This window comes from Aspergillus ochraceoroseus (genome assembly GCF_002846915.1).
Source record: "Aspergillus ochraceoroseus IBT 24754 chromosome Unknown P175scaffold_3, whole genome shotgun sequence".
In the NCBI taxonomy this organism is placed as follows: domain Eukaryota; kingdom Fungi; phylum Ascomycota; class Eurotiomycetes; order Eurotiales; family Aspergillaceae; genus Aspergillus; species Aspergillus ochraceoroseus.
In genome coordinates this window covers 2,404,318-2,423,615 of record NW_024468478.1, presented here as the reverse complement: position 1 = coordinate 2,423,615, position 19,298 = coordinate 2,404,318, and the positions used below count along the sequence as shown (strand labels likewise).

Genomic DNA, 19,298 nt, shown 5'->3' with positions numbered 1-19,298 from the left:
GACGGAATGAGATGAGCCATGTTTTAGCCACAGGGTTTGGCGTTCATCTTCAAAGTCTTTCGGATTCTTGCTCACGCAAAAGCTGTAAGTAGCTAGAGATTGTGGCAATGGGGTAATTTTTATTAATATAAGCTGCAGCTTGGGCGATTTCCAGGGGGAGGAAGGCCAGTTGTTTGAGGAGCGCGACGGCTGCATCTTTATCATCCAGAAGACTTTTTTCGGCGATTAATTTGTGTAGAATCTCAGTGGCAGTCCGTTCATCTGGTTTGAAAATTGGCATGACATAGGACGATGCAACCTCCACAGCCAGCTGCCGGTTGCGTGTGGTGAAGAGAACATGCCCTTGCTCGCTGTATGGGAGGCTGTCTTTCAATGCAGTACCTATGCTCATGTCGTCGACACTATCAAAAATAAGAAGCCACCTTCCTGCTTTCTTGCCGCTCAAGTAGGCGTTTACGTGCTCCTTTGCCTCTGCTGGTTTCAACTTTTGCCCGAGCGCCTGAGCGATATCAACATAACCTTTCTCAATTCTTTCCGTACTTGTGCAGGAAATCCAAAATATCGAGCATAGAGGATCTCTTTCACGTATGCGGTAGGCTAGCTCTAGGGCTGTTTGGGTCTTTCCAACTCCTCCAAGTCCTGCAATTGCTAGTTTCCTTGGTCCGTTGGACATTGACAGGTACCCCTCCAGCTTATTGAGGTCAGTTTGACGGCCCGCGAAGTCCACATTTCTGATAAATGGAACCGTCCAGTAGCCTCAAAATAACGAAGTTAACAATTTAGTCTCATCATTATACCCCCCTCCTGGAATTACTTACCATTGGTTATTTTGGGTCTCCATTGTTTTAGTAGCGCTTTAGCCGCTGAAGCACCAACTGCGGCTGCATAATCTTGCCACCTCTTGCTCTTATGGCTGTCTGCATAGTCGGACACCCCCTTGATGATAATGCATGATGATACATTGTCCCATGCCCCAGGCCCCTCCATTTCAAACCCAATGATCTTACCATCTTGAGCTAACTTATCGCGGTGCTCTCCGGACTTCATCACCGTATCAGCGCATCCAATCCTCCCAATATGGATAGATGGTTTCGGCGTGTCCTGGCGAGAACGACTAACATGATCCTGGCCGCAGCCCAGACTATCGCAGTCTTCCGTTAGAGCCTCCTCACAAATGGCCTTAGGAGAGCCACGATTGAAACAAAGGCATTGCTTGATGGCTCCAGTTTGGCCATAATGCTTATGATGGTAAGAAGCTTCGAAGAGAACATCATGAATGCCATGCGTCAATCCCGGGTGCTGCCATCTAGTATCAGATTTTTGGATAGCCTGAAGATGCTGGGACATTTGATCCTGGAATATTTCTTGTGTTTTGCCATTTTGAAGCTGGGCCAAAAAGGTCCTAGTAGGTCGATTTGGCTTCCTGAGTACCTCCATTATCTTCTGCTGGAATTCACCCGGATATTGCTTCCCAAAATCATACTCCACCGTTTCATTGCTGATAACGACGTCGCCCAGGAATATTTCCGGATTTTCAGACGGGTATGGAACACCTCCGCAAATTCCAACAACAAGTGCAAGCTGGATACTAGGGTAACTGACATTAAGGCTTGAAGTTACACTTGCAGCACTGACTTTTCCTGCTCTTCCTTGTCCTGATCCTGGTACAAAACACAACACAACATTGTGCTGGTCTATTCTTCCGTTTATATATGAATTCGCGTCCCCGGGCAGTTTACCGTAGAACTCACTCATTCGGTCATAGATCTCGTCAAACAGTGCTTCGACCGCGTCAGCCTCGAGCGTAAGGGCGCACATAATTGCGATCGTAAAGTCATCACGGCTTCTAGGCTTCATCTCGAGTTCTGGTATTGATTTACTGCGACGGGTTATGAGGTTGCAAGTAAGAGGACAGGCAATGGGTCATGAAAATGTTGAGGGTGATTATCTGTTGCTTTGAATATACATGGCTTCTTGGTGGAACAAGCCGCTTTACTTATGGCACAAGTCCAGCGCTTGATATGCGTTGGTTGCCAACTGGGATATCGCATTAGCCGCTGGGAGAGGGGCATCCCTGAGGCTGAGAGCGCCAGCCTCGTCCGTCAACGAGTTGACTATTGGGTTATCGAGGCTCATTTTTTGTTCTTGCATGTCTGGAATGTTTCATCTAAAATAGTAGCATCATCTTCGAAAGTATCATATTGTGATGTCTAACCGCTGTCCTGCTAGAAGAAAGGCACTTCTTCAGGACTACCTAGGTAGTATATCGGACGAGATAGTCCTATTAAGACGCAACCTGCAACGCGTCCGGCCAATTCCCATCGGAGAGAACGAGACATTTCTAATATCAGTCTAGTTGGCTATCTAGATTAATAAAAGTGGTTAATAAAAAAGAATAAAAACGTACAACAGCATGTATATGTATATGTCGGAGCCGCCGCTTTGCCGCCCACATTCCGGCACCTGCAGGTGAAGATGCAGGCGCCTGATATGTCACATTGGACGCAGCAAGTCTCCACTCTGGATGGCTTCCGATTTCTGTAGTTCGAGAGCCCGACCAACCATCGTACAGCATTTGTGCTGCACCCAATTCTCGTCCCGATTGGAGACGAGTCTGTTATTCCCGATAAAAGCACTCGGCGGCAAGAGCGTTGAGATCTGGGAGAATTGGATCAGAAGAAAGGTTTCCAGGAGATGAGACTGGTATAGCTCTGATGTTACTGTTGGCTCGCTTGTCCTAGTATATAGTCCACTACCCACCTACTATAGATATTCGATACAAAACAGCACTTTGATACCTTGAATTTCTCAAAAAAGCTAACATTAACTATACAGTACAAATGCACATATTAAAAAAGATAAAAACAAAAACATACAACAGTCAGGATTCGCATGTGGTCACCCACCATACTACTAACTGACCGGCAAGTGGCTTGAGTACGGCTGAGCGGACGGGAAGCCCTATTTTCCACTTCCTATGGTCGTATGTACTTACTTTCACTGTAACAAGAGTCATATAGACAGGGTACCGGATTTCGCCGCGCAGGGCAGAGTTACGCGTACGGTTAGAAACCCTAGGGTTAAACCCGACTCTACATCCCTGAGGCATATACGCAAGTCGCTGTCGCACCTGCGGTCTCAAGACGGAGTAAGTACTTACTCCGTAATCCTTACTCTGTACAGAGTGCCAGTCTCCAAACTCCAAAAAAAATCCGGTACTACGTAGTTATCCATCCACTTATCACTAACTACTTACACTATACTATATAGAGAACAGAGTACGACAGAGTATAAATAAACAAGAAAACTGCAGTCCCGCGTAGGCCGCCCAGACTCGAGCAGATGAAATTCTTTTTTACTCCGTACTCCGTACTCCGGTAGGTACTACTACTACGGAGTACTACTAAGTACTAACTACCTAGGTACTCCGTACGTAGTTTAAGTTACTTATCATGCCAAGAAAAAAAAGTGGAACACAGAGGCGGAAACCGCCCGTGGACTAGACCAAGTATGTACAAATGTTCAATGTTGTGTCACGAAAACTCGATAAGCCCCAGTTTGCATTTCTTGGCATCCACGCCTTCGATTCCGAGTCGCGGAATTGTGCAGAAGCAATGAGTGATTGATGTTGGTCATGATCTAACTTTCTAGATAGTTATTATCCACATACATGCTTTTTGATAACCGAAGGAATTAGAGCATCTGCTAGTTATCTATCCACCTTCGTTGGATCCCGGAGTGTGACGGATGTCTCCGATATTTGGTTCCTAACGGTGGTGGGCAGGACGGACTGGTTCAGGTCAGGTCAACATTGAAAAAAAAAAAAAAAAAAAAAAAAAATATTCTTTCAATCTCACCACTAAGAACATAGCTTCTATAGTCTACAGTAGCACTCTGTACGATGTAGGTATTACCAGATCAGAAACAGGTTGGAGAAGAAGAATAATGTAACTACTATGGATTCTGGGGTATGTGATTATTTACACCTGGTATGGATGATAGCTGTAGTGGTCTGCTCTGCAGGCGCTGTTACGCAGCCCGGTAACAGATAGATCGAAACAGGGTATTTTCCGCGCCCCGCGTGGATGCACGAACTGAAGAAGAAGAAAAAAACATTTGCTATATTACAGTAGAAAGAGGAACACTTCTAGTTCTTCTCCTCATTCTCATACCGAGGGGGAGGAGTTTCCGAATCATCGGCATCCAGAGCGTTCATAGTGTCCTCCTGGTCATTCAGGTGGCGGTAGAGGATATAGAAGATGATACCAACGAGGAAAGAGGCAACAGCCAGGCCCACAAACATCCACAGAATGGCAGGATCGAAGGCAGCGGGTGTCAGAGCCTCAGCTAGGGCGGAACCGAAGGCATTGGTGAGCAGGTACATAGACTGCACAAAGGACTTCATCGAAGGGGGAGCCTTGGTGTAAGCGTACTCCAGACCCGACACGGAGGCGAAAATCTCAGAGATACCAATGAAGACATAGGCTGGAGTCTGGATGGCAATGTGGACACGGTTACCCTGGGCCTCTCCATCAATAAGGGAGGCGTCACACAGAGGGCTATCGTAACAGGGGCCAGCAGAGTAGATCAAGTGCTGAACAATGGCAGCGTACATCATGGCCAGAGAGGCGACGATGAAACCCAGAGAGATACGAGTAATGGGACGGAAACGGATGTGCATACGACGGAGCAGGGGATAAACCAGGCTCTCCAGGATGGGGATGAACACGATGATGGAGATCGGGTCGAAGTTCTGCATCAGATCGTTGGGGATACCGTGGCCCTGCATCTGGCCGGCCTGGGTGACGAAGTTACCGGAGAACTGACCGTACACAACCCAGTAGATAGGGTAGAAGCAGAAAACACGGCAGGCAACAAGAGCACGCTTAAGCTCGTCAATGAAGTGGTCGTCCCAAGGCAGGTTGGTGCGCTGACCACCATTGGTGGCCTGCCAGGAAGGCTTGGGGGCATCCAGGTTGCGGTTGATCACCATGATCCAGAGAGCCCTGAAGGCGTTGGTAATGACCGAGCCCTGAGGAGGACGGACAACGTAGTACTTGCGTCCAAAGACTAGAACCAGGGTACCAACAGCAAACATGCAGAAGCAGAGCAAGTAGGCAGACCAGAATCCAATGTCACGCTCCATGTAGGGGGTGGCCAGCAGGGAAAGAGATCCAACGTTGATGGCGCCGTAGAAGATCATGTAAATACGCTGGATGGTAAGAGAGGGATCGATGATGACACGCTCCCCCTTGGGGAGAGTTTTCACCGCCATCTTCTTGCGCTTGTACTGGTCGGCAATCAGAGGAGCAACGTTACTCTTAATACCACCAGTTCCCAGACCAATGATCAAAATAGCGGCAATGAAGCCTCCAAGACCAGCGCCATGCTCCAGAGCACCAGGAATCGATGTGCAAACCAAGATCAGCAGACCAATGAGGTAGAAGATGCAGAAGAGGACAATGGTCTTGTATTTGCCAAGGTACTGATCAGCGACAATGGCACCGATGATAGGGGTAACTAAAAGTCGAGAGAAAATGTCAATTAACAGGGTCGACGTAGGCATGAACGGACACGACTAACCATAGCACCAGAACTGGAAGAAAGTGGTCAATCCAGTAGCTCCCTGGTGTCCCATACCGAGAGCACCGCGGCCCTCACTTCCATCAAGAGGACGCTGGACATAGTTCTGAAACAGACCCGACATGCCGTAGTAGGTGAAACGCTCACACAACTCAACTACAGCAACTAGCCATGCAGAAAGAGGAAGATTCTCGGCAACATGGCGGAGACCCTTGACCTCATCCGCATTAGGCTCCTCACCATCGGGGGTCATAGCGAGAGCCTTCTCGTCGTTGTAGGGTTCCTTCTCGTTGACTGGTGCGATGGCAGCATCGCCAGATGCGACAGGCCTGGGGGAGGAGAATTAGCGACTGCAAAAAGGGCCACAGAATGCGACCAAGGAAGAAAAGAATTCAAAATAAGTGTGCTGACAGACTTACTGAGTAACCTCAACCTTGTGGTCTTCTGCTGACATTTTGGAGAGGACAGGCAAAAAGATCCCCAGAGTCGCACGGACAGGCTTCGACTTTGTTTTCGCAGAGAGGGTAGCGGAAACGATTCCAACGTGGGAGAGGGTCCTGACCTTATTATACTCGTGGTGGGAACTTGAAAAGCGAACCGATGCGGACCCTCTGATCTCTGAACCAGCGCACGCGATCGTTAGGAAAATGAAATGGCGACCCAGAGAAATTTAGCCCCAAGAGGGGAGCCGGTAGGTAACCACGGATGTAACCCCAGGTCCAAAGCAAAAGGTGATTTGGTCGAGTCAAGCTGGCTGCGACAAGCCTTGACCGAACGTCTTGATGACAATGAGCCTATGAGGAGTCGAGGCCAAGTTCTCGAAGGCGAGTGGAAGGAGGTTGGGTCCCATGGGACAAGCCGGAGCTCACCGACACACCCTGTATAATTCTGCACGATAAGACACTGCCCTCACATCATGCAATTTGGTCGAAATAGTTCCCTCCTGTTTTCCTTTGTTCTTTTGTCTCCAAATATCCCATCTGCAAAGCCTCCAAGGATTCATCCATCTCTCGGTTGACGCGCGGGAAGAGGTACACGACATCGGGAATTGCTCTGCAGTTCTGCGACCGGGGGGCCTACGTACCGCATGCGGAGCGTGTTAGGTAACATAAACGAAACGGCCTCTGGCTGGCGACCCGAATAACTTCCACTGTAAACGAAAGATAAGGACAGTACCTAGGAGGAGACAGGAGTCGTCAACTAGCCTTCTGGAGGCGAGTTCTGACTCCACTCCGTAATAAGATCAACCATAAAGAATCGCGTAACAGTGTCTCCCCGCGTGATATGATAAAGCAAGATGTGGCCCATTGAGCTTTCCCAGTCCCCGACACGGAATTTCCTTGGTGAGATCCATGGTGTCTCAGAGTCAATTGACCACGAACAGTCTGGTTGGAGGAGGGGGCAATATGCCCCTCGGAGTATCATTCGGTCAGACCATGTTACCCCAGTACGCGGAGAGCAAACCAAAACCGTTATAATGCAGCCACTGAGGAACCAATTGTGGGAGCGCAGTTGTTAATTTCCGTCGAGAATCCTTTCCATGTTCATGACATTCCCGGAGTATTCACCGTGATTGGGAGAGGCGGGGGCAACAAGAAGGTTCAGCATCGAAGTGGCCAAAACTACCGGAGAGTCAAGGTCCGGAAAACTGTAGAGAGAGAACCTTCAACTTGCCACCACCATTCGCAGAGCAAAATTGATCAGGTACCAGTTGAGGTGAGAGTCGTCTTTTTTTTTTTCAAGTCAAGACATGTTCATTGGAGGCCGCGACCGGGTGGTTTTGGTTTGTCGCATGTTGGAGGCCTTACATCCCAGGCAATAACAGCGCCGATCTCGGCTCCCCTCTTCAAACTTCAAACAGCGACAACAGCGAGAGAAAGTATGGGATAGGCCAGGGCTATTAGAGAGGACGGTTAGGTGCATGGTCAGCAGAGCAGTTGTGCACTCCTTCTTTAGTCCATCAGGATAGGGAATGCAAGGCTCCAGGATCAGCTCATTCGCTGTGGTACCTATTGAGGCATAGGAACAAAAGGGTCAAAACCCAGAGAAAGACCACAACGGGGAAGACCCCTCTTCTTATTATGCCCGCTGGGAAGTGGAATTCGTGAACGAACTCGTCCCCAGGCACGTTCCAAGCGCCACTAACAGCCAGACCATGTGGATGGTTTGTCCTATCATCCCGTGAACCAATCTCAGTTGCCTTGACCGTCTTGGCCGAAGGACGCCTTATAGGCTGTGGAGGATGGAGACGGCTTGGAGATACGAAATGTGTTAGTGTACCGGGGTCAAAATACCCGAAGAGACAGCGATGAGACCACGACACTGGACACTAGGCAACGGCTCGCACGCGGCGCGCTTTTAATATCGCTGGGTTTATTCGAAATGGGGCCAGGTGAGAACAGTGATTTAGATAGGGATTGCTTACGCGGATTAGGTTGGACTAGCAGGAGCCTATAAAAGCTTGCTTCCATCTATTCTGATCCTGGTGTTGGATATCGCTCACTCCAGATGTCGTCGAGAAAGGAGGGTCTCCTCAGGAAGGATGGGTTAACTGTTTTCATAGATGGAATGAATGTTCTTTCCACCACTGTCACCGTACGTGAACCTTGAGGAGGAAGGTTATATACATCTTGCCCGAAATACGAACCCCCGTGGTTTAAGTACTCCGTACTTGAGTCATAAACCCCGAGCAGACCCGCTGCTTCGATATTATCTCAGGGATCTGGCGGCAGCGCTCAGCCGAGAGAATTTGGAGAAAGTTCAGCTAAAAAGCTTGACCCTTGGGTTTTGCCAGGAAAAAAACTCCCAAAACTGCGAATTGTTGAGGCCTGCAGCGGGTGTGTAGGTATACATACCTACGGAGTTGTATGGAAACCGATTCGTCTGGCCGTTTACAATGCAAAATGTGTTCTATCTAATGGGGATTATTGGGATGGTGCTAGGTAAACGAGACTTATGCTACAATCCCCAAGAATTGAGTCAGTGTATGTTTTAAACCATGTACTTTGGTAGTAACTATGGAGTACTCCGTAGCTTGCGTGATTATGATCCGGAGGCAATGGCCAACTCCGAGCCCGGGAATCCAACTATCCGGACACCTTGGATACGCCCGTCATTGTACTCGCGAGTTTTGTTGCCAATAGCCTAGAAACATTAATGAACAATTGCTTTCCTTTCGAGTCACTGTGGAAACTTAGGAGCTAAAATAGTTCCGTCAAAAGCCAACTCAGAATTTATCCAGGTGAGTTAACTAACTAGTTCTGAATTTTCGGGTGAGTCATGCTGCAGAGTCATTCCTTGGAGTGATGACAAGATACACTAGCTTCATGACCTCATTGAGCAAAAGTTTCTTACCCAGCCGCGATGCTTTTTCGAGGGTCCTGGCTCATTATAGGCCTGCCTTTTGTCCTCATCCATGTGTTGTGTGTTGATGCTACGACCGATATTCAGCCTATCGCGATTGATTTTGGCTATGAAGTAGTGTCCGTCTAGTATGACTTCAGTAATAGGGGACACTTGCTAATCTTGCATAGAACGGCCGTGTATGCCCACAGCACTGACAACTTTACCGAAATAGCGCTGCTCCCCTTCCCCAGGGATGAGCCATATAATCGTAACCTGTTCCGGCTACGGACGGAATTCCTCCAGACGGACCCCTTCCATACCATGCTCCGTTCGAAGAAACCCCGGACAAAGTACACGGCCGCTGTACAGTCCGTCGTGCAGAGGGTTTCTTGGTACCTCCCATTCCTGGAGAACCCCACGATCCAAAATGCCTGGGTAGTTCGCCGAGCTGTAACCGGCGCCCAGTTTGTCTGGGCCGTTGCTATGGACATCATTGATCCCCGGCTCGAGCCCAAGCTGGAAAGTCTAACCCTGGAAAACGTCACGGCCGTCTTCGAAGAGACCATTCATCAGGTCAAAGCGATTGCCTTGGAGAAGCATGGTATTGAAGTGGGTTATGCTTTCTTCTCGGTGCCGGAATTTTTCAACAAGACCCTTGTGAATGCGGTAGCTGATGCAGGCTGGCGCGCCGGGGTCCACACCTATAACACCGCGAGCTCGAGAACCGTAATGGCGACGACTGCACATACCTCTGATCCGAAAATTAACGCGGATGTACGCTATTTTGTGATTGACCAGGGGTGGTTTCATTGCGATTTTCGAACTACTTACCAGGGTGCTGATGACCGCGCGGGCAACGGAATCAAGGAGCATTACCTGCCAATCGACATGTTTTCAAGCTTTCATATCGACCAAGCCTTGACAGATCAGTTGGTTGAGAGTTCAAAGGCACTGCAGCTGCAGGTAGCCCTCGGAAAGAGAAAAACGAACCTTTGGGGAACGGTCAAGTCCGCTCGATTGCAAATCCGGAACAATTTGGAAGTCGAATTCTTGGGCGAGAAGGTTGATGGGGGCCGTCATTTCGACGAATATCCACTTGACTTGAAAGGCTCGGGGTTTGACAGTATTGACGGTCTGCTTTTGACCTGGGATGCTGTGCAGGCTGCTGAGAAGCGTTTCGTTGATAGTCTTGCCCGTCACATTGCGGACTATCTGATTCTCATGAGAAGTACGAAATGGCACATTCTTGTTCTCGAATCGTCATAAATACAACACGATGCTGACTTTTGAGAACAGAAAGCCGCGACTACAAAGCGCTCGAGGATGACCCAACCCTCGAGAGGGTTGACAAGGTGGTCATCTTGACGGACTGCATGGATGGACAGTTAGTCAAGCGGGCTGTTCAGCAGGCTCTGGGGAACGACATTGAAATCATTGGGGGTTCAATACACGATATATTTCTATCTGCTTACGGTGCGGCTCGTCGTGCATTGTTGTTGAAAAACAGCCAGACTAGCACCAAGCCAAAGAGGAAGTCAGAACACAGTGAGCTTTAGCCCGGATATCTTTTGAACTACTAGGAACTTGGAATTACTGTGCTCAGGAGTTTACAACACTACCTAGGTACAATTCAAGGTATTTTCCAGTTCTTAATACTCGTTGAAGCCTTCTAATGTACCCTACCATGAGGTTGCCATTAGCGGTCTCCGCACTTCACGACTCAATCTAAACTATAGGATCAACACTACTGTTGATTCTCTCCTATCAAGCTGTCCATCTCATCATCAACATCTCTCCTGGGCAGTTTTAAAAGAGCCGCAATGTCTGCCTTGTTCACCTTATTCATCTTACTAACCTTATCAAACACCTATAGGTCATAGTAGCTACTAGTATAGTACCGCTCTACTTTGTCTACTCACTTAATCATAGCATAAAGGGTCTCATAACCTGTCCTGTTTGATTTCTGAAGCTGAAATAGTTAATTCATTAATCCTAACTCATTACATAGAGGGTCCGAAATGTGTAGACTGCGATCTCACCGGTTCATGCTCACCCATCCAACCTGCCAGCCTCGACAACCTAACATTCAACCTCGAATTCCGAATGGCTCTCCTTCGTAACTACGCAGAGCCTACACCGCATTATGCTTTCCACCCTCAATTTCCTTCTCCTTCTCCTTCTCCTTCTCCTTCTCCTTCTTCTCATAACGACCCCTGACACTACCGCCAATAGAAGAAGAACCTTCCCCCCTCAACCCCTCCCATCCACGAAACGGACTCTCCGCAACCTTCTTCCCTCCCTTCAGCTCCACAACCTTCAGCTCAGAAAACAAATCCACGACTCTCGCAGTAGAAACTGCCTCGCAGATCTGCTTCGGAAACAAAATCTTCACCTTCTTCATCGGAAGACACAAGTAAAACCCCGCATCCACGCAGTTATCCTTGAAATCGATACACTTCAGCCGCTTGGGATCGAACCAGTGGAGGAAGGGGTCTGCGTCGACGACGAACCCTGTCAGAGTCAAGGTGCGGATAGAGAGCCGCTGGCGGGTCCGTCCAACAGCCAACGCGCAGATTTTGGCCTTTTCCATGCACATTTTGTCGAGGTATTCGCCGATTCCCACTTTGCGGTCGAGGGTCCCGGAGCCGGTTCCGCTGTTTCAGGAATAGGTAGGTGGAATCTGTTAGTGGGGTGTAATTTGCAATGTCATGATCATGGATGGAATGGGGAGAGAGAAATAAACTTACTAGTACACAGGCTCTCCATAATGAGCTTTGTCAAGTTGCCACCCTCCCTTCATATAGGGCCACTTTCCGACATAGCTGCGGCGTAGACGGGGCGGGAGAGCCATGCCCAGTTCGAGTTCGTCGAGGTCGACGTTGAGCCAGGCAGCTTGCCAGATATACCTCTGGTAGGTCTGGGTCATGCCTGTGATCTTGAGGACACGCAGGCTACGGAATGCAGAGAGAGGCGCGAGTTCTTCGACTGGCAGCATGGATATCTCTTTCTCCGCTTCTTGCTTCTCCTTTTTGTCAGGCCAGAAGACATCGAGACATAGGGTGCGGCGGTCCTTGGGGATAGAGGCCCAGGTAGGTCCCCCACGGAATTCTACGAGAGGGTTTTGTAGTGTTGCTTGGTCGGGAGACAGGGGCATGATGAGGATGCTTGTAGTGGTTGCAGCCTCAAGCTCGGGGTCTTCCTTCTTCTTGCCGCTTATCATGTTCAAAGTCGATCTAAGCAGGGAGCTAGAACGACGTGGTGTCTCTGAAATTATGCTGGAAGACCGGGTGCGAGAGCGAGAGCGAGAGCGAGAGCGTGGGAATGGGAATGGGCTTTTGGTCATTTCGAGGATCCGGTTGGGAGCCATTTGGAGGGGGTTACGTTCAGTGAATGAACTGAGGTTGGAAGCGTCACTCATGCTGAAACGTCGACTTCTCTTCTCAGGCATCTTCTCAGGGTTAACGGTCGAGGCCGGAGAACTGGGTGCACGAGAAGCTTGCTCAGTCCCAATATTAAATGGGAATCTAGTATGCAGGAGCTGGTCATGAGCTAGGAAGGTGCGTGAAGTTTAGTATATCAGGCAATAGGGAGCAATCATAATATCAAAACGTAGGTAAACTTACCTTCTTCAATCTGATCATTGACTGCTTGGTTGAAGTCCTCAGCATCTTTCCAGAATTCTTCACCTAGGAGAGTAGCCTTCCAATGAGCTGGGTAAGCATCTATGCTGTTCGTCTTTGGCTCCATGATGCACGTTTCAAAGTAGAAAAGGAACTCAGAGACTGTGTAAACCCGGGGTAAAACGCACACGTCGCCGAGAAAAGAAAAAGAAAACCTGGAGAGGAGATAGAAGTAGGGAGAAGTAACAGATAGAACTAAAGATTTATTCACTATTTATCACGTTGGCAGGTACCAAAAGTGCGTAAGTCTGCTTTGTTATAAACCACGCAATCCTACTCAATTTGTTCTATCATTCACTAGCTAAAGGACAAGGAGATGCTCTAACAAGGCCAAAGTAAGAAAACCAGAAAAGTGGAAGAAAGAAAGAGAAAAAGGAAGAAAAAAAATTCAGATGGTTGAGTCCTTGCTAGGACCATAAGGCAATTCGGTGCCCACCAATCTTATACTGACAATCGTTTATGAAAAACCAATGGAACATCATCCCTCATTGCTAGAGTCATAACTGCAGCACTCTCCTTGAGAATCCTTTCTGCACGGGTGCGACCTTCGTTGCCCTTCCACGCCAGCTCAACCCGATATTCGCGGAGGATAACCGCCAGAGCAACAACAATTTCCACCTGCGCAAACTTCTTTCCCAGACACGCACGGTGCCCATCGCTGAATGCGGCGTACGCTCCTCGAACTGGTTTATGAATGGTAGGATACTCTAAACCTGGGCCATTCAGCCCTTGAAGATCCGCATTTCTTGCCAGGAAACTTTCTTTATTGCTTGCATCCCATCTCTGGGGGTGGAATTTCTCTGCATCACTTCCCCAGTATTCTTCAGAGTAATGTGTCGCATTCACTATCAGGTTGATGTTAACCCCTGGTTCTAACAGGATGCTCTTATCTTGGTAGTGGATAGTCCTTGCTGACTCTCCAGTCCACTTAGGTATCGTGACCACAGGCGGATAAAGACGCATTGCCTCGAGCTACACTCCATCAGCACCAGAGCATAATTGAAAGTGGTTGAATAGCACCTACCATAACACATAATGGGGTAACCAGCTTGGGATAGACACTTGCGTAGTTCCAGTCTGTAGCATTCGAAGGCTCATCTCGGGTGGCCTCGAGGATACCTTCATATACCCAGTCCTGGACATCCTGATCGAGAGCCAGCAGCAAGATAGAGTATCGCAAGGTAGTCGCAGAGGTTTCATGGCCGGCAATCGTAAAAATAAGAGCGTTGCTCATAATCTCCAGGTCAGATAACCCTCGTTCCTTGGACCCCGCCATCTCTTCACTTTTCCGGTACTTCAGCATCCCCTGTATCAAATTGGATGCAGTCCTTGTATCCTCCGCACCCGATGTACTGATCAACGTCTTCATATACCTCTCGAGGTCCTTATGAGCCGCGATATCCTGCTTGATAAAGGGGAATAGCATTGTTTTAAGCGATTGTGGGAGCATCAAGTTTGCGAAAACGATATTGGCGATTTTCAAGTTCATATATGCCACAACGGAGCGGAAGGTAAAATCGAAGCCCTGAGGAGGGGTGGGCGTGTCCTGGAAAATCCCCTTGGGTCCCTCAACAGAGTCCTTGGGGACTGGCTTGAACGGCATGACCACGCCAAACCCTGCGCCAGAGAATACATTCAAAGTGAACTTCAGGATATCATCTCTCCCGTGTTCTACCTTGAATCCTCCTCTTGTGTCGATGGAGGATGATTCACGCCAGTGCTCCAGCATTCCTTGGGCCAATCTGATACTCTCCTTCCAGACAAGATCGTTATTCTTTTCATTGAATATCGTCGCTGTCTGACGACGGTGACGCGCCCACTGTGCATCATCACACTGTAGTCCAGCGTCAGTCTACACCCACCAACTTTATTCCAGGTTTAAATAAACCTACCGTAACAACATTCGGCCCATACAACTCGAGAACTTCTGTCCATCGATACAGTTAACACTACCCTTTCACCCCTAGAAAAACAAAACAGGCACCACACCAGGAAATAACGAGTAAAAAAAAAACCACAAAACAAAAGCACTTACTATACTGCCAAACCGGCTTCGGAAAACTCCCCCTTGTATTAACAACCTGCGTCACCACAGACGCATCAGCCACATGGCAAAGCACATCCCTCGGCGTAACCACGAGATAAACCTTCCCAAACTTCTTCACCTGGCGATCCTTCGTCGACCAACGCAAATTGTAGAACACATCGTTCACCAAATCAGCCGCCCACTCGGGTAGCCAATGGTTCACCATATAAGGCAGCCAGCGTGTATTAAACAGGATCGTCAGCGGGATGGAGAAGGAGAATGGGACAAGCACATAACGCAAGCCAGTGCGCTGGGCAATCCGGATATTCTTGTAAAGGCCCCGGAGATAGTCGAGCGCGAAGATGCCCACGAGGCCAAAAAAGAGGGCGCTCCACAGCATTTCGATTGGGATTGCGATTGCGATTGGGATTGCGGGCGTTATTATCAGACAACCCACGACCTAGGCCAACAGGTGCCCGGGTGAACTTTGGGGTTTGATTGAGGAGACTTCAATCTTTTTGCTGAGATGGGAGGGGTAGGTACCTAGGTAGTAATACGGAACGACAGCTACCTCTTAGCACAGCACTAGAAATGGACGTTCCTTTATCTTATGCTACTATCCAAGGATGGCAATGTTTTCGGATCATTCTCAGCAGTCTTGTCGGGGTATCAAGTAACAGGTAAGAGGTCTGCTAGCAGGTAGCAGGTTAGGTAGGTAGCAGGTAGTCAGACAGCTCATAACGAGCGGGGATGCTGGTCGAGCGAGGCTCTGAACAGTTCATCCGAGGCCAATAGGAAAGAATCCGGTTTTAAGCTTGGATTGAGCTTCATGATTGATGGTGTAAGAAACCCAGTAGCTTTGCATCATTATTAAAGATTAATCGCCGAAGAATCTGTATTCTTAGGACCTAGTATGTAGTACTTACTGATGGCCCAAGTGAATTCTTTCCATGAACATACTCCCTTTGCTTTCGACGCATGTGTTTTTCTTGCCCCAAACACCGAGATGGAACAATTATATCCATCACCAAGCTGAAAAATACCCAAGTATAATTGAACACAGTTTGTATTACGATCTGATTATCTTAAATTGACCTAGACAGCAGAGTTTTACTAATTCGAATGGATGGATGTGCTCAAAGAGGGCGCATGGAAGATTATATATATTTTATACTATCCTCACAACAGCCCACAGTCAACCTCCTATATTTGACCCTATAAGAATAAAAAGCTGGGAGATGATTATCCTACTACTTTGACGTGGATGCAAAGGACAGGTTTACTATATACAGACCATGTGAAGCAGGCTATAGCTCGCCATTATGACTTAGGCTGGCTAGAGGAGTATATCAATCCTAGTCGAGCCCAACGAAGTACATACTCTTGCGTACCAACTCCAGAAGCGGTTTGGAAGATCAAGGGGATTTCAAACGCAGACTACTAGAAAATTGAATTTATTGAAGTCATTAAAGCTGTCAGCCGCTTTTCGTACTTTTCTCCTTTCACCCCGCTATCCTTCTGCCGACATAAGAAATAAAACTCCAATAAAATATGGTATAAACTCGTCAAAATACGTATTGAAGAAAAGGTACAAGCTGGTGCCTACTAGCAAGTCATCAACGAAGAATCGAAAGAAACTGAGGTCTCAGAGCGTTGATAGGTTCATACTCCCCGCTGCGATCCCATCTCGTTCGTCATCACGCGTGATAAGATAATGCTCCATCGCCTCGTATCCGTAAAAGACAACTCCACAGCCAATAGATCGTAATGGAAAGTTTGCGTTATTCTCGGGGCTTTAAACGCTGTACTTGGCCTTGGCCCTTGTGCTGCCGCTGTGCGCACTGTCGGTGTGTCCGGAGAACTCTACCACATCAGCAGGGTTAAGGCGGAGAACTTCCTTGAATCGTCGACCGATGGATTCGAGAACGTCCTTGCCCTGGGCGGGCGTGCGTCCGTTCTTGTCTCCAGGAATGCTCTTGCCAACCGTCCTTGTCCAGAGACCAACACGGTAGAAACCCTTGCGGACATTCACGACGACACCCATGACTTCGCTATCACCGTCGCTCTCCAGAGTCTCACCGATAGCAGCCAACTGTGCGTGCAGCCACAACTCGTCGATGGGGACCGAGCGCTTATCTCTGAACGAATATGACCACTTGCCACCGTGCTTGTTTTGGGGGTCCTCCCACTCTGGCCGGATGCCTTTCTTGAATAGGTGGTAGTCTGCTTTGAGGCCAAGTTCGGAAGTCGGTGTAATGTTGTTCTAGGGTAAAGAGAACAGATTAGTATGGACATCGGCAGGAATTTAGTGGGGGGGCTCATACGTAAATGCCCCAGAATTCTTCAACCGAGTTGAATGTAACAACCTCCTTCAGAAGATCGTTCCAGTTGTTGTCGCCCTATAACCGAGCCGCCAAGATTAGTTTATTGTGTTCCCCGATCGAGGAGGAGAGTTCGTACCTTGCCACTGGGGGGCTTGGTAAACCAAAGAGTCCAGTCGTGCATGAGAGGGTGCTTCACGTTGAAGTTATCGGGATCGTGGAATACGGTGATGGAGTCGCCGCTGGTCTTCTCAGTCTGTTCTGTCTCCGCGGCCGTGGTGGCCGAAAGTGCGGCATTCTCGTCGTTCACCGGGAGGTGACCGTTCTCTGCAACGGCAGCCATTATTACAGTGTGAGATGGAGTCTGAAGGTAATCGAAGAGAAGAGATGAGATATCGAGGGGTGAAAACGTTGTAAGACGCGAGGTGAGCAAATCGTAGAGGGGGGGAGAAAAAGTCTTGGTGGGCGAGGATGGCAAAATTTGTGTTCCGTCCTTGGGTTGTAGAGGAAGGTGCGGCCTAAAGCTGAAGGAGAAGAAGAGCAGGTAGTGATTGCGCAACAATTAACACAATGCAGCAGTCTGCTCCAGGCAGAGGTCACGGCTTTAGTCGTTTCGGATGTGCTACAAGACCCTGCGAAAATTAGTATTGAGGTTTGGGAACGTTTTTTGAGATGCCGCCGCTGGGCCACGGTGAAGCTTTTCCTTTTTTGGCCACTTTTCCTCCCTGCGGTTTTTATTGGTTGCCGCCCCAGCAGTAACAGATAACCCTAGGTAAGAATAAAATGGAGAACTGGAGTACTCTATAGATAGTAGCACCAATAATTGTTAATTACTTGATTGTTTAAATCAAGGACAATAAGGTATCCAAGAATACAACACGTGAAATTGTAGGTGAAATTGTAGGTGAATGATCTAGGTGAATGATCTCTAGAACACCAGTCTAAAACGTGCTGCTGAATTCTATAGACTAAACGTACATTTTACCCCCAAGGCTCTAGTGATACCCCTAAGCATCCCTCCGAATGGAAAAATATGAGCACATAAAAGCCGAGAAACAAATAAAAAAAAATTTAAGAAGAATCAAAAGTCGGGTCACTCCGAGCCAAGAGTCCCCAGGTTGCGAGGTGCGCCAGTTGTACAAGAAAGGGTATCTCCAAATATATTCCTCCAGAACAATAAAAGATCAAATCATGCTTCGCCGCTGTTGATCAAACTTAAGATGCAATTCCAGCCTGGTTGCTGTTAGTCACGGTTAAACTGGAAGGGGGAAAGAGACATACCCAAACTAATGACGTTCACAACAAGCACCCGGTATTCCAAGGGCACAATGGAGAAGTTGAAGCATTGAACCATTGGCCAGAGTGTAAGATTCGCCTTGTAGCTGGGCAGAAAGCTGGTGCGCCACTTTTCCACAGGGTCGGTACCTTCCATAATAGCCATGGATGTCAAAAAGCAGGTGAGATGGGTGGGAGTGAAGAGACCCTGATCGGCCACGACACGAGCAAGGATAGTAGCCTTGGTGCTCTTTAGAACGATGTTGCGCTGCAGGAAAGCAAACCAGGTAGTGGCCGCTGGCCCAAAGATGGCTGGACTTGTTGTTAGTTACCGTCACCAAATGGTATATGATGATCATGTAAGAGTGATATGTGCGTACCTCCCCCATACAAAGCCATGCGCCCTGTTCTTGCAATGTCATGCTTCTCGAAACCCCTGCGATCGACCAACTGTTGGGCTAGAACATCTCCACTCCCGAACAAGACCTGATTTGTCAGTAGATCATCGAGATTAAGGGGTTGCAGGGGTCTGGATGATGGAAGTAGAGATGAGAGAGAGATGGACGCACAAAGCTGGTGACGCTGGCTGTGAGGATAGGCTGTTTTGCCAACTTCGTCTGGTACCTGGATTGAAAGATAAAGCTTAGTTACCAGGGGGGCGGACATAGTTGTAGAGGGTGAAATACACACCACCGCAACATCTTTACAGAACTTAAGAAAAACAATTAGACGAATTGATACAATTGACCTAGGAAATAGCTCCAGAGACTGAGATGGAGGTGAGAAAGAAGAAAAATTTGGCCACAAAGACCGGTATAAGTACCAACAACTTTCTCCAGACCGCCCGATAACAAAGGCCCAGAAATGCTGGATGACCCAAGAAACAAGCAAAACCGCGACAATCAACGCCACGCAGGGAGACTATTGGAGCGGAAGATGCCCAACGCGGTATTCCAAACATCACATGATGAGACCTGAGACCACATGATGCGGGCCCCCATTACACTGCCTAAAATGGACTGCCATCTAGGGCTTAGGGTTTGCAGTAGTAGGGTTCGTTGGCTCTCG

General features: G+C 48.4%; 9 protein-coding genes across 9 annotated transcripts, besides 5 other annotated features; 2 read left to right on the top strand and 7 right to left on the bottom strand.

Annotated features, from left to right (window-relative positions):
- Positions 1–49: 49 nt before the first annotated feature.
- P175DRAFT_0492719 (uncharacterized protein) lies at positions 50–1,857 on the bottom strand (the record flags this gene model as incomplete). The annotated part of the gene is made up of 2 exons (XM_040895912.1): positions 50–756; positions 819–1,857. The coding sequence occupies 2 exons, from the start codon at positions 1,855–1,857 to the stop codon at positions 50–52; spliced, it is 1,746 nt and encodes a 581-aa protein (XP_040753512.1).
- A 368-nt stretch (positions 1,858–2,225) lies between these two features.
- Positions 2,226–2,360: a sequence feature (Protein overlapping with rRNA (P175DRAFT_0523277, PTU22119.1) was converted to a misc_feature.).
- A 47-nt stretch (positions 2,361–2,407) lies between these two features.
- Positions 2,408–2,614: a sequence feature (Protein overlapping with rRNA (P175DRAFT_0523277, PTU22119.1) was converted to a misc_feature.).
- A 150-nt stretch (positions 2,615–2,764) lies between these two features.
- Positions 2,765–2,827: a sequence feature (Protein overlapping with rRNA (P175DRAFT_0523277, PTU22119.1) was converted to a misc_feature.).
- Positions 2,828–2,876: 49 nt separating this feature from the next.
- Positions 2,877–2,975: a sequence feature (Protein overlapping with rRNA (P175DRAFT_0523277, PTU22119.1) was converted to a misc_feature.).
- A 20-nt stretch (positions 2,976–2,995) lies between these two features.
- Positions 2,996–3,109: a sequence feature (Protein overlapping with rRNA (P175DRAFT_0523277, PTU22119.1) was converted to a misc_feature.).
- An 864-nt stretch (positions 3,110–3,973) lies between these two features.
- On the bottom strand, positions 3,974–6,220 carry P175DRAFT_0500965 (peptide MFS transporter). The gene is made up of 3 exons (XM_040897063.1): positions 6,003–6,220; positions 5,584–5,912; positions 3,974–5,520 (listed from the first exon to the last, which is right to left on the bottom strand). Exons 1-3 carry the CDS (start codon positions 6,035–6,037, stop codon positions 4,148–4,150), a joined length of 1,737 nt encoding a protein of 578 aa, XP_040753510.1. The 5' UTR covers positions 6,038–6,220; the 3' UTR covers positions 3,974–4,147.
- A 660-nt stretch (positions 6,221–6,880) lies between these two features.
- Positions 6,881–8,193, top strand: P175DRAFT_0531667 (uncharacterized protein; the record flags this gene model as incomplete). Its single annotated transcript, XM_040899891.1, has 5 exons — positions 6,881–7,030; positions 7,096–7,299; positions 7,607–7,747; positions 7,816–7,975; positions 8,147–8,193. The coding sequence occupies 5 exons, from the start codon at positions 6,881–6,883 to the stop codon at positions 8,191–8,193; spliced, it is 702 nt and encodes a 233-aa protein (XP_040753509.1).
- A 547-nt stretch (positions 8,194–8,740) lies between these two features.
- P175DRAFT_0500962 (uncharacterized protein) lies at positions 8,741–10,758 on the top strand. The gene is made up of 4 exons (XM_040897062.1): positions 8,741–9,065; positions 9,117–10,156; positions 10,225–10,563; positions 10,629–10,758. The coding sequence occupies exons 1-3, from the start codon at positions 8,947–8,949 to the stop codon at positions 10,482–10,484; spliced, it is 1,419 nt and encodes a 472-aa protein (XP_040753508.1). The 5' UTR covers positions 8,741–8,946; the 3' UTR covers positions 10,485–10,563; positions 10,629–10,758.
- Positions 10,759–11,059: 301 nt separating this feature from the next.
- Positions 11,060–12,675, bottom strand: P175DRAFT_0557044 (uncharacterized protein; the record flags this gene model as incomplete). Its single annotated transcript, XM_040900738.1, has 3 exons — positions 11,060–11,582; positions 11,676–12,477; positions 12,552–12,675. 3 exons carry the CDS (start codon positions 12,673–12,675, stop codon positions 11,060–11,062), a joined length of 1,449 nt encoding a protein of 482 aa, XP_040753507.1.
- Positions 12,676–12,807: 132 nt separating this feature from the next.
- Positions 12,808–15,341, bottom strand: P175DRAFT_0500961 (cytochrome P450). Its single transcript, XM_040897061.1, has 4 exons — positions 14,644–15,341; positions 14,501–14,535; positions 13,633–14,442; positions 12,808–13,580 (listed from the first exon to the last, which is right to left on the bottom strand). Exons 1-4 carry the CDS (start codon positions 15,032–15,034, stop codon positions 13,050–13,052), a joined length of 1,767 nt encoding a protein of 588 aa, XP_040753506.1. The 5' UTR covers positions 15,035–15,341; the 3' UTR covers positions 12,808–13,049.
- A 1,088-nt stretch (positions 15,342–16,429) lies between these two features.
- Positions 16,430–17,298, bottom strand: P175DRAFT_0435317 (eukaryotic translation initiation factor 4E; the record flags this gene model as incomplete). The annotated part of the gene is made up of 3 exons (XM_040893722.1): positions 16,430–16,897; positions 16,959–17,033; positions 17,095–17,298. 3 exons carry the CDS (start codon positions 17,296–17,298, stop codon positions 16,430–16,432), a joined length of 747 nt encoding a protein of 248 aa, XP_040753505.1.
- A 591-nt stretch (positions 17,299–17,889) lies between these two features.
- On the bottom strand, positions 17,890–19,057 carry P175DRAFT_0500958 (Mpv17/PMP22 family protein). Its single transcript, XM_040897060.1, has 5 exons — positions 18,921–19,057; positions 18,800–18,854; positions 18,611–18,716; positions 18,237–18,542; positions 17,890–18,188 (listed from the first exon to the last, which is right to left on the bottom strand). The coding sequence occupies exons 1-5, from the start codon at positions 18,929–18,931 to the stop codon at positions 18,145–18,147; spliced, it is 522 nt and encodes a 173-aa protein (XP_040753504.1). The 5' UTR covers positions 18,932–19,057; the 3' UTR covers positions 17,890–18,144.
- On the bottom strand, positions 18,783–19,261 carry P175DRAFT_0212509 (uncharacterized protein). Its single transcript, XM_040892599.1, has 2 exons — positions 18,921–19,261; positions 18,783–18,854 (listed from the first exon to the last, which is right to left on the bottom strand). Exon 1 carries the CDS (start codon positions 19,189–19,191, stop codon positions 18,979–18,981), a length of 213 nt encoding a protein of 70 aa, XP_040753503.1. The 5' UTR covers positions 19,192–19,261; the 3' UTR covers positions 18,783–18,854; positions 18,921–18,978.
- Between the last annotated feature and the right edge of the window lie 37 nt (positions 19,262–19,298).

Excerpts from the sequence above, each read along its gene's own strand:
- P175DRAFT_0500965 (XM_040897063.1), bottom strand. The coding sequence starts at position 6,037 with ATGTCAGCAGAAGACCACAAGGTTGAGGTTACTCA. Across the intron at positions 5,913-6,002 it reads CACAAGGTTGAGGTTACTCA|GCCTGTCGCATCTGGCGATG; the intron begins GTAAGTCTGTCA and ends CTCCTCCCCCAG. Across the intron at positions 5,521-5,583 it reads CTTCCAGTTCTGGTGCTATG|TTACCCCTATCATCGGTGCC; the intron begins GTTAGTCGTGTC and ends CTCGACTTTTAG.
- P175DRAFT_0500962 (XM_040897062.1), top strand. The coding sequence starts at position 8,947 with ATGCTTTTTCGAGGGTCCTGGCTCATTATAGGCCTGCCTTTTGTCCTC. Across the intron at positions 9,066-9,116 it reads GATTTTGGCTATGAAGTAGT|AACGGCCGTGTATGCCCACA; the intron begins GTCCGTCTAGTA and ends AATCTTGCATAG. Across the intron at positions 10,157-10,224 it reads CTATCTGATTCTCATGAGAA|AAAGCCGCGACTACAAAGCG; the intron begins GTACGAAATGGC and ends TTTTGAGAACAG.
- P175DRAFT_0500961 (XM_040897061.1), bottom strand. The coding sequence starts at position 15,034 with ATGCTGTGGAGCGCCCTCTTTTTTGGCCTCGTGGGCATCTTCGCGCTC. Across the intron at positions 14,536-14,643 it reads GAAGCCGGTTTGGCAGTATA|AAGTTCTCGAGTTGTATGGG; the intron begins GTAAGTGCTTTT and ends ATCGATGGACAG. Across the intron at positions 14,443-14,500 it reads ATGGGCCGAATGTTGTTACG|TGTGATGATGCACAGTGGGC; the intron begins GTAGGTTTATTT and ends GCTGGACTACAG.
- P175DRAFT_0500958 (XM_040897060.1), bottom strand. Across the intron at positions 18,717-18,799 it reads CAGCCAGCGTCACCAGCTTT|GTCTTGTTCGGGAGTGGAGA; the intron begins GTGCGTCCATCT and ends CTGACAAATCAG. Across the intron at positions 18,189-18,236 it reads TGTGAACGTCATTAGTTTGG|GCTGGAATTGCATCTTAAGT; the intron begins GTATGTCTCTTT and ends AACAGCAACCAG.
- P175DRAFT_0212509 (XM_040892599.1), bottom strand. The coding sequence starts at position 19,191 with ATGTTTGGAATACCGCGTTGGGCATCTTCCGCTCCAATAGTCTCCCTG.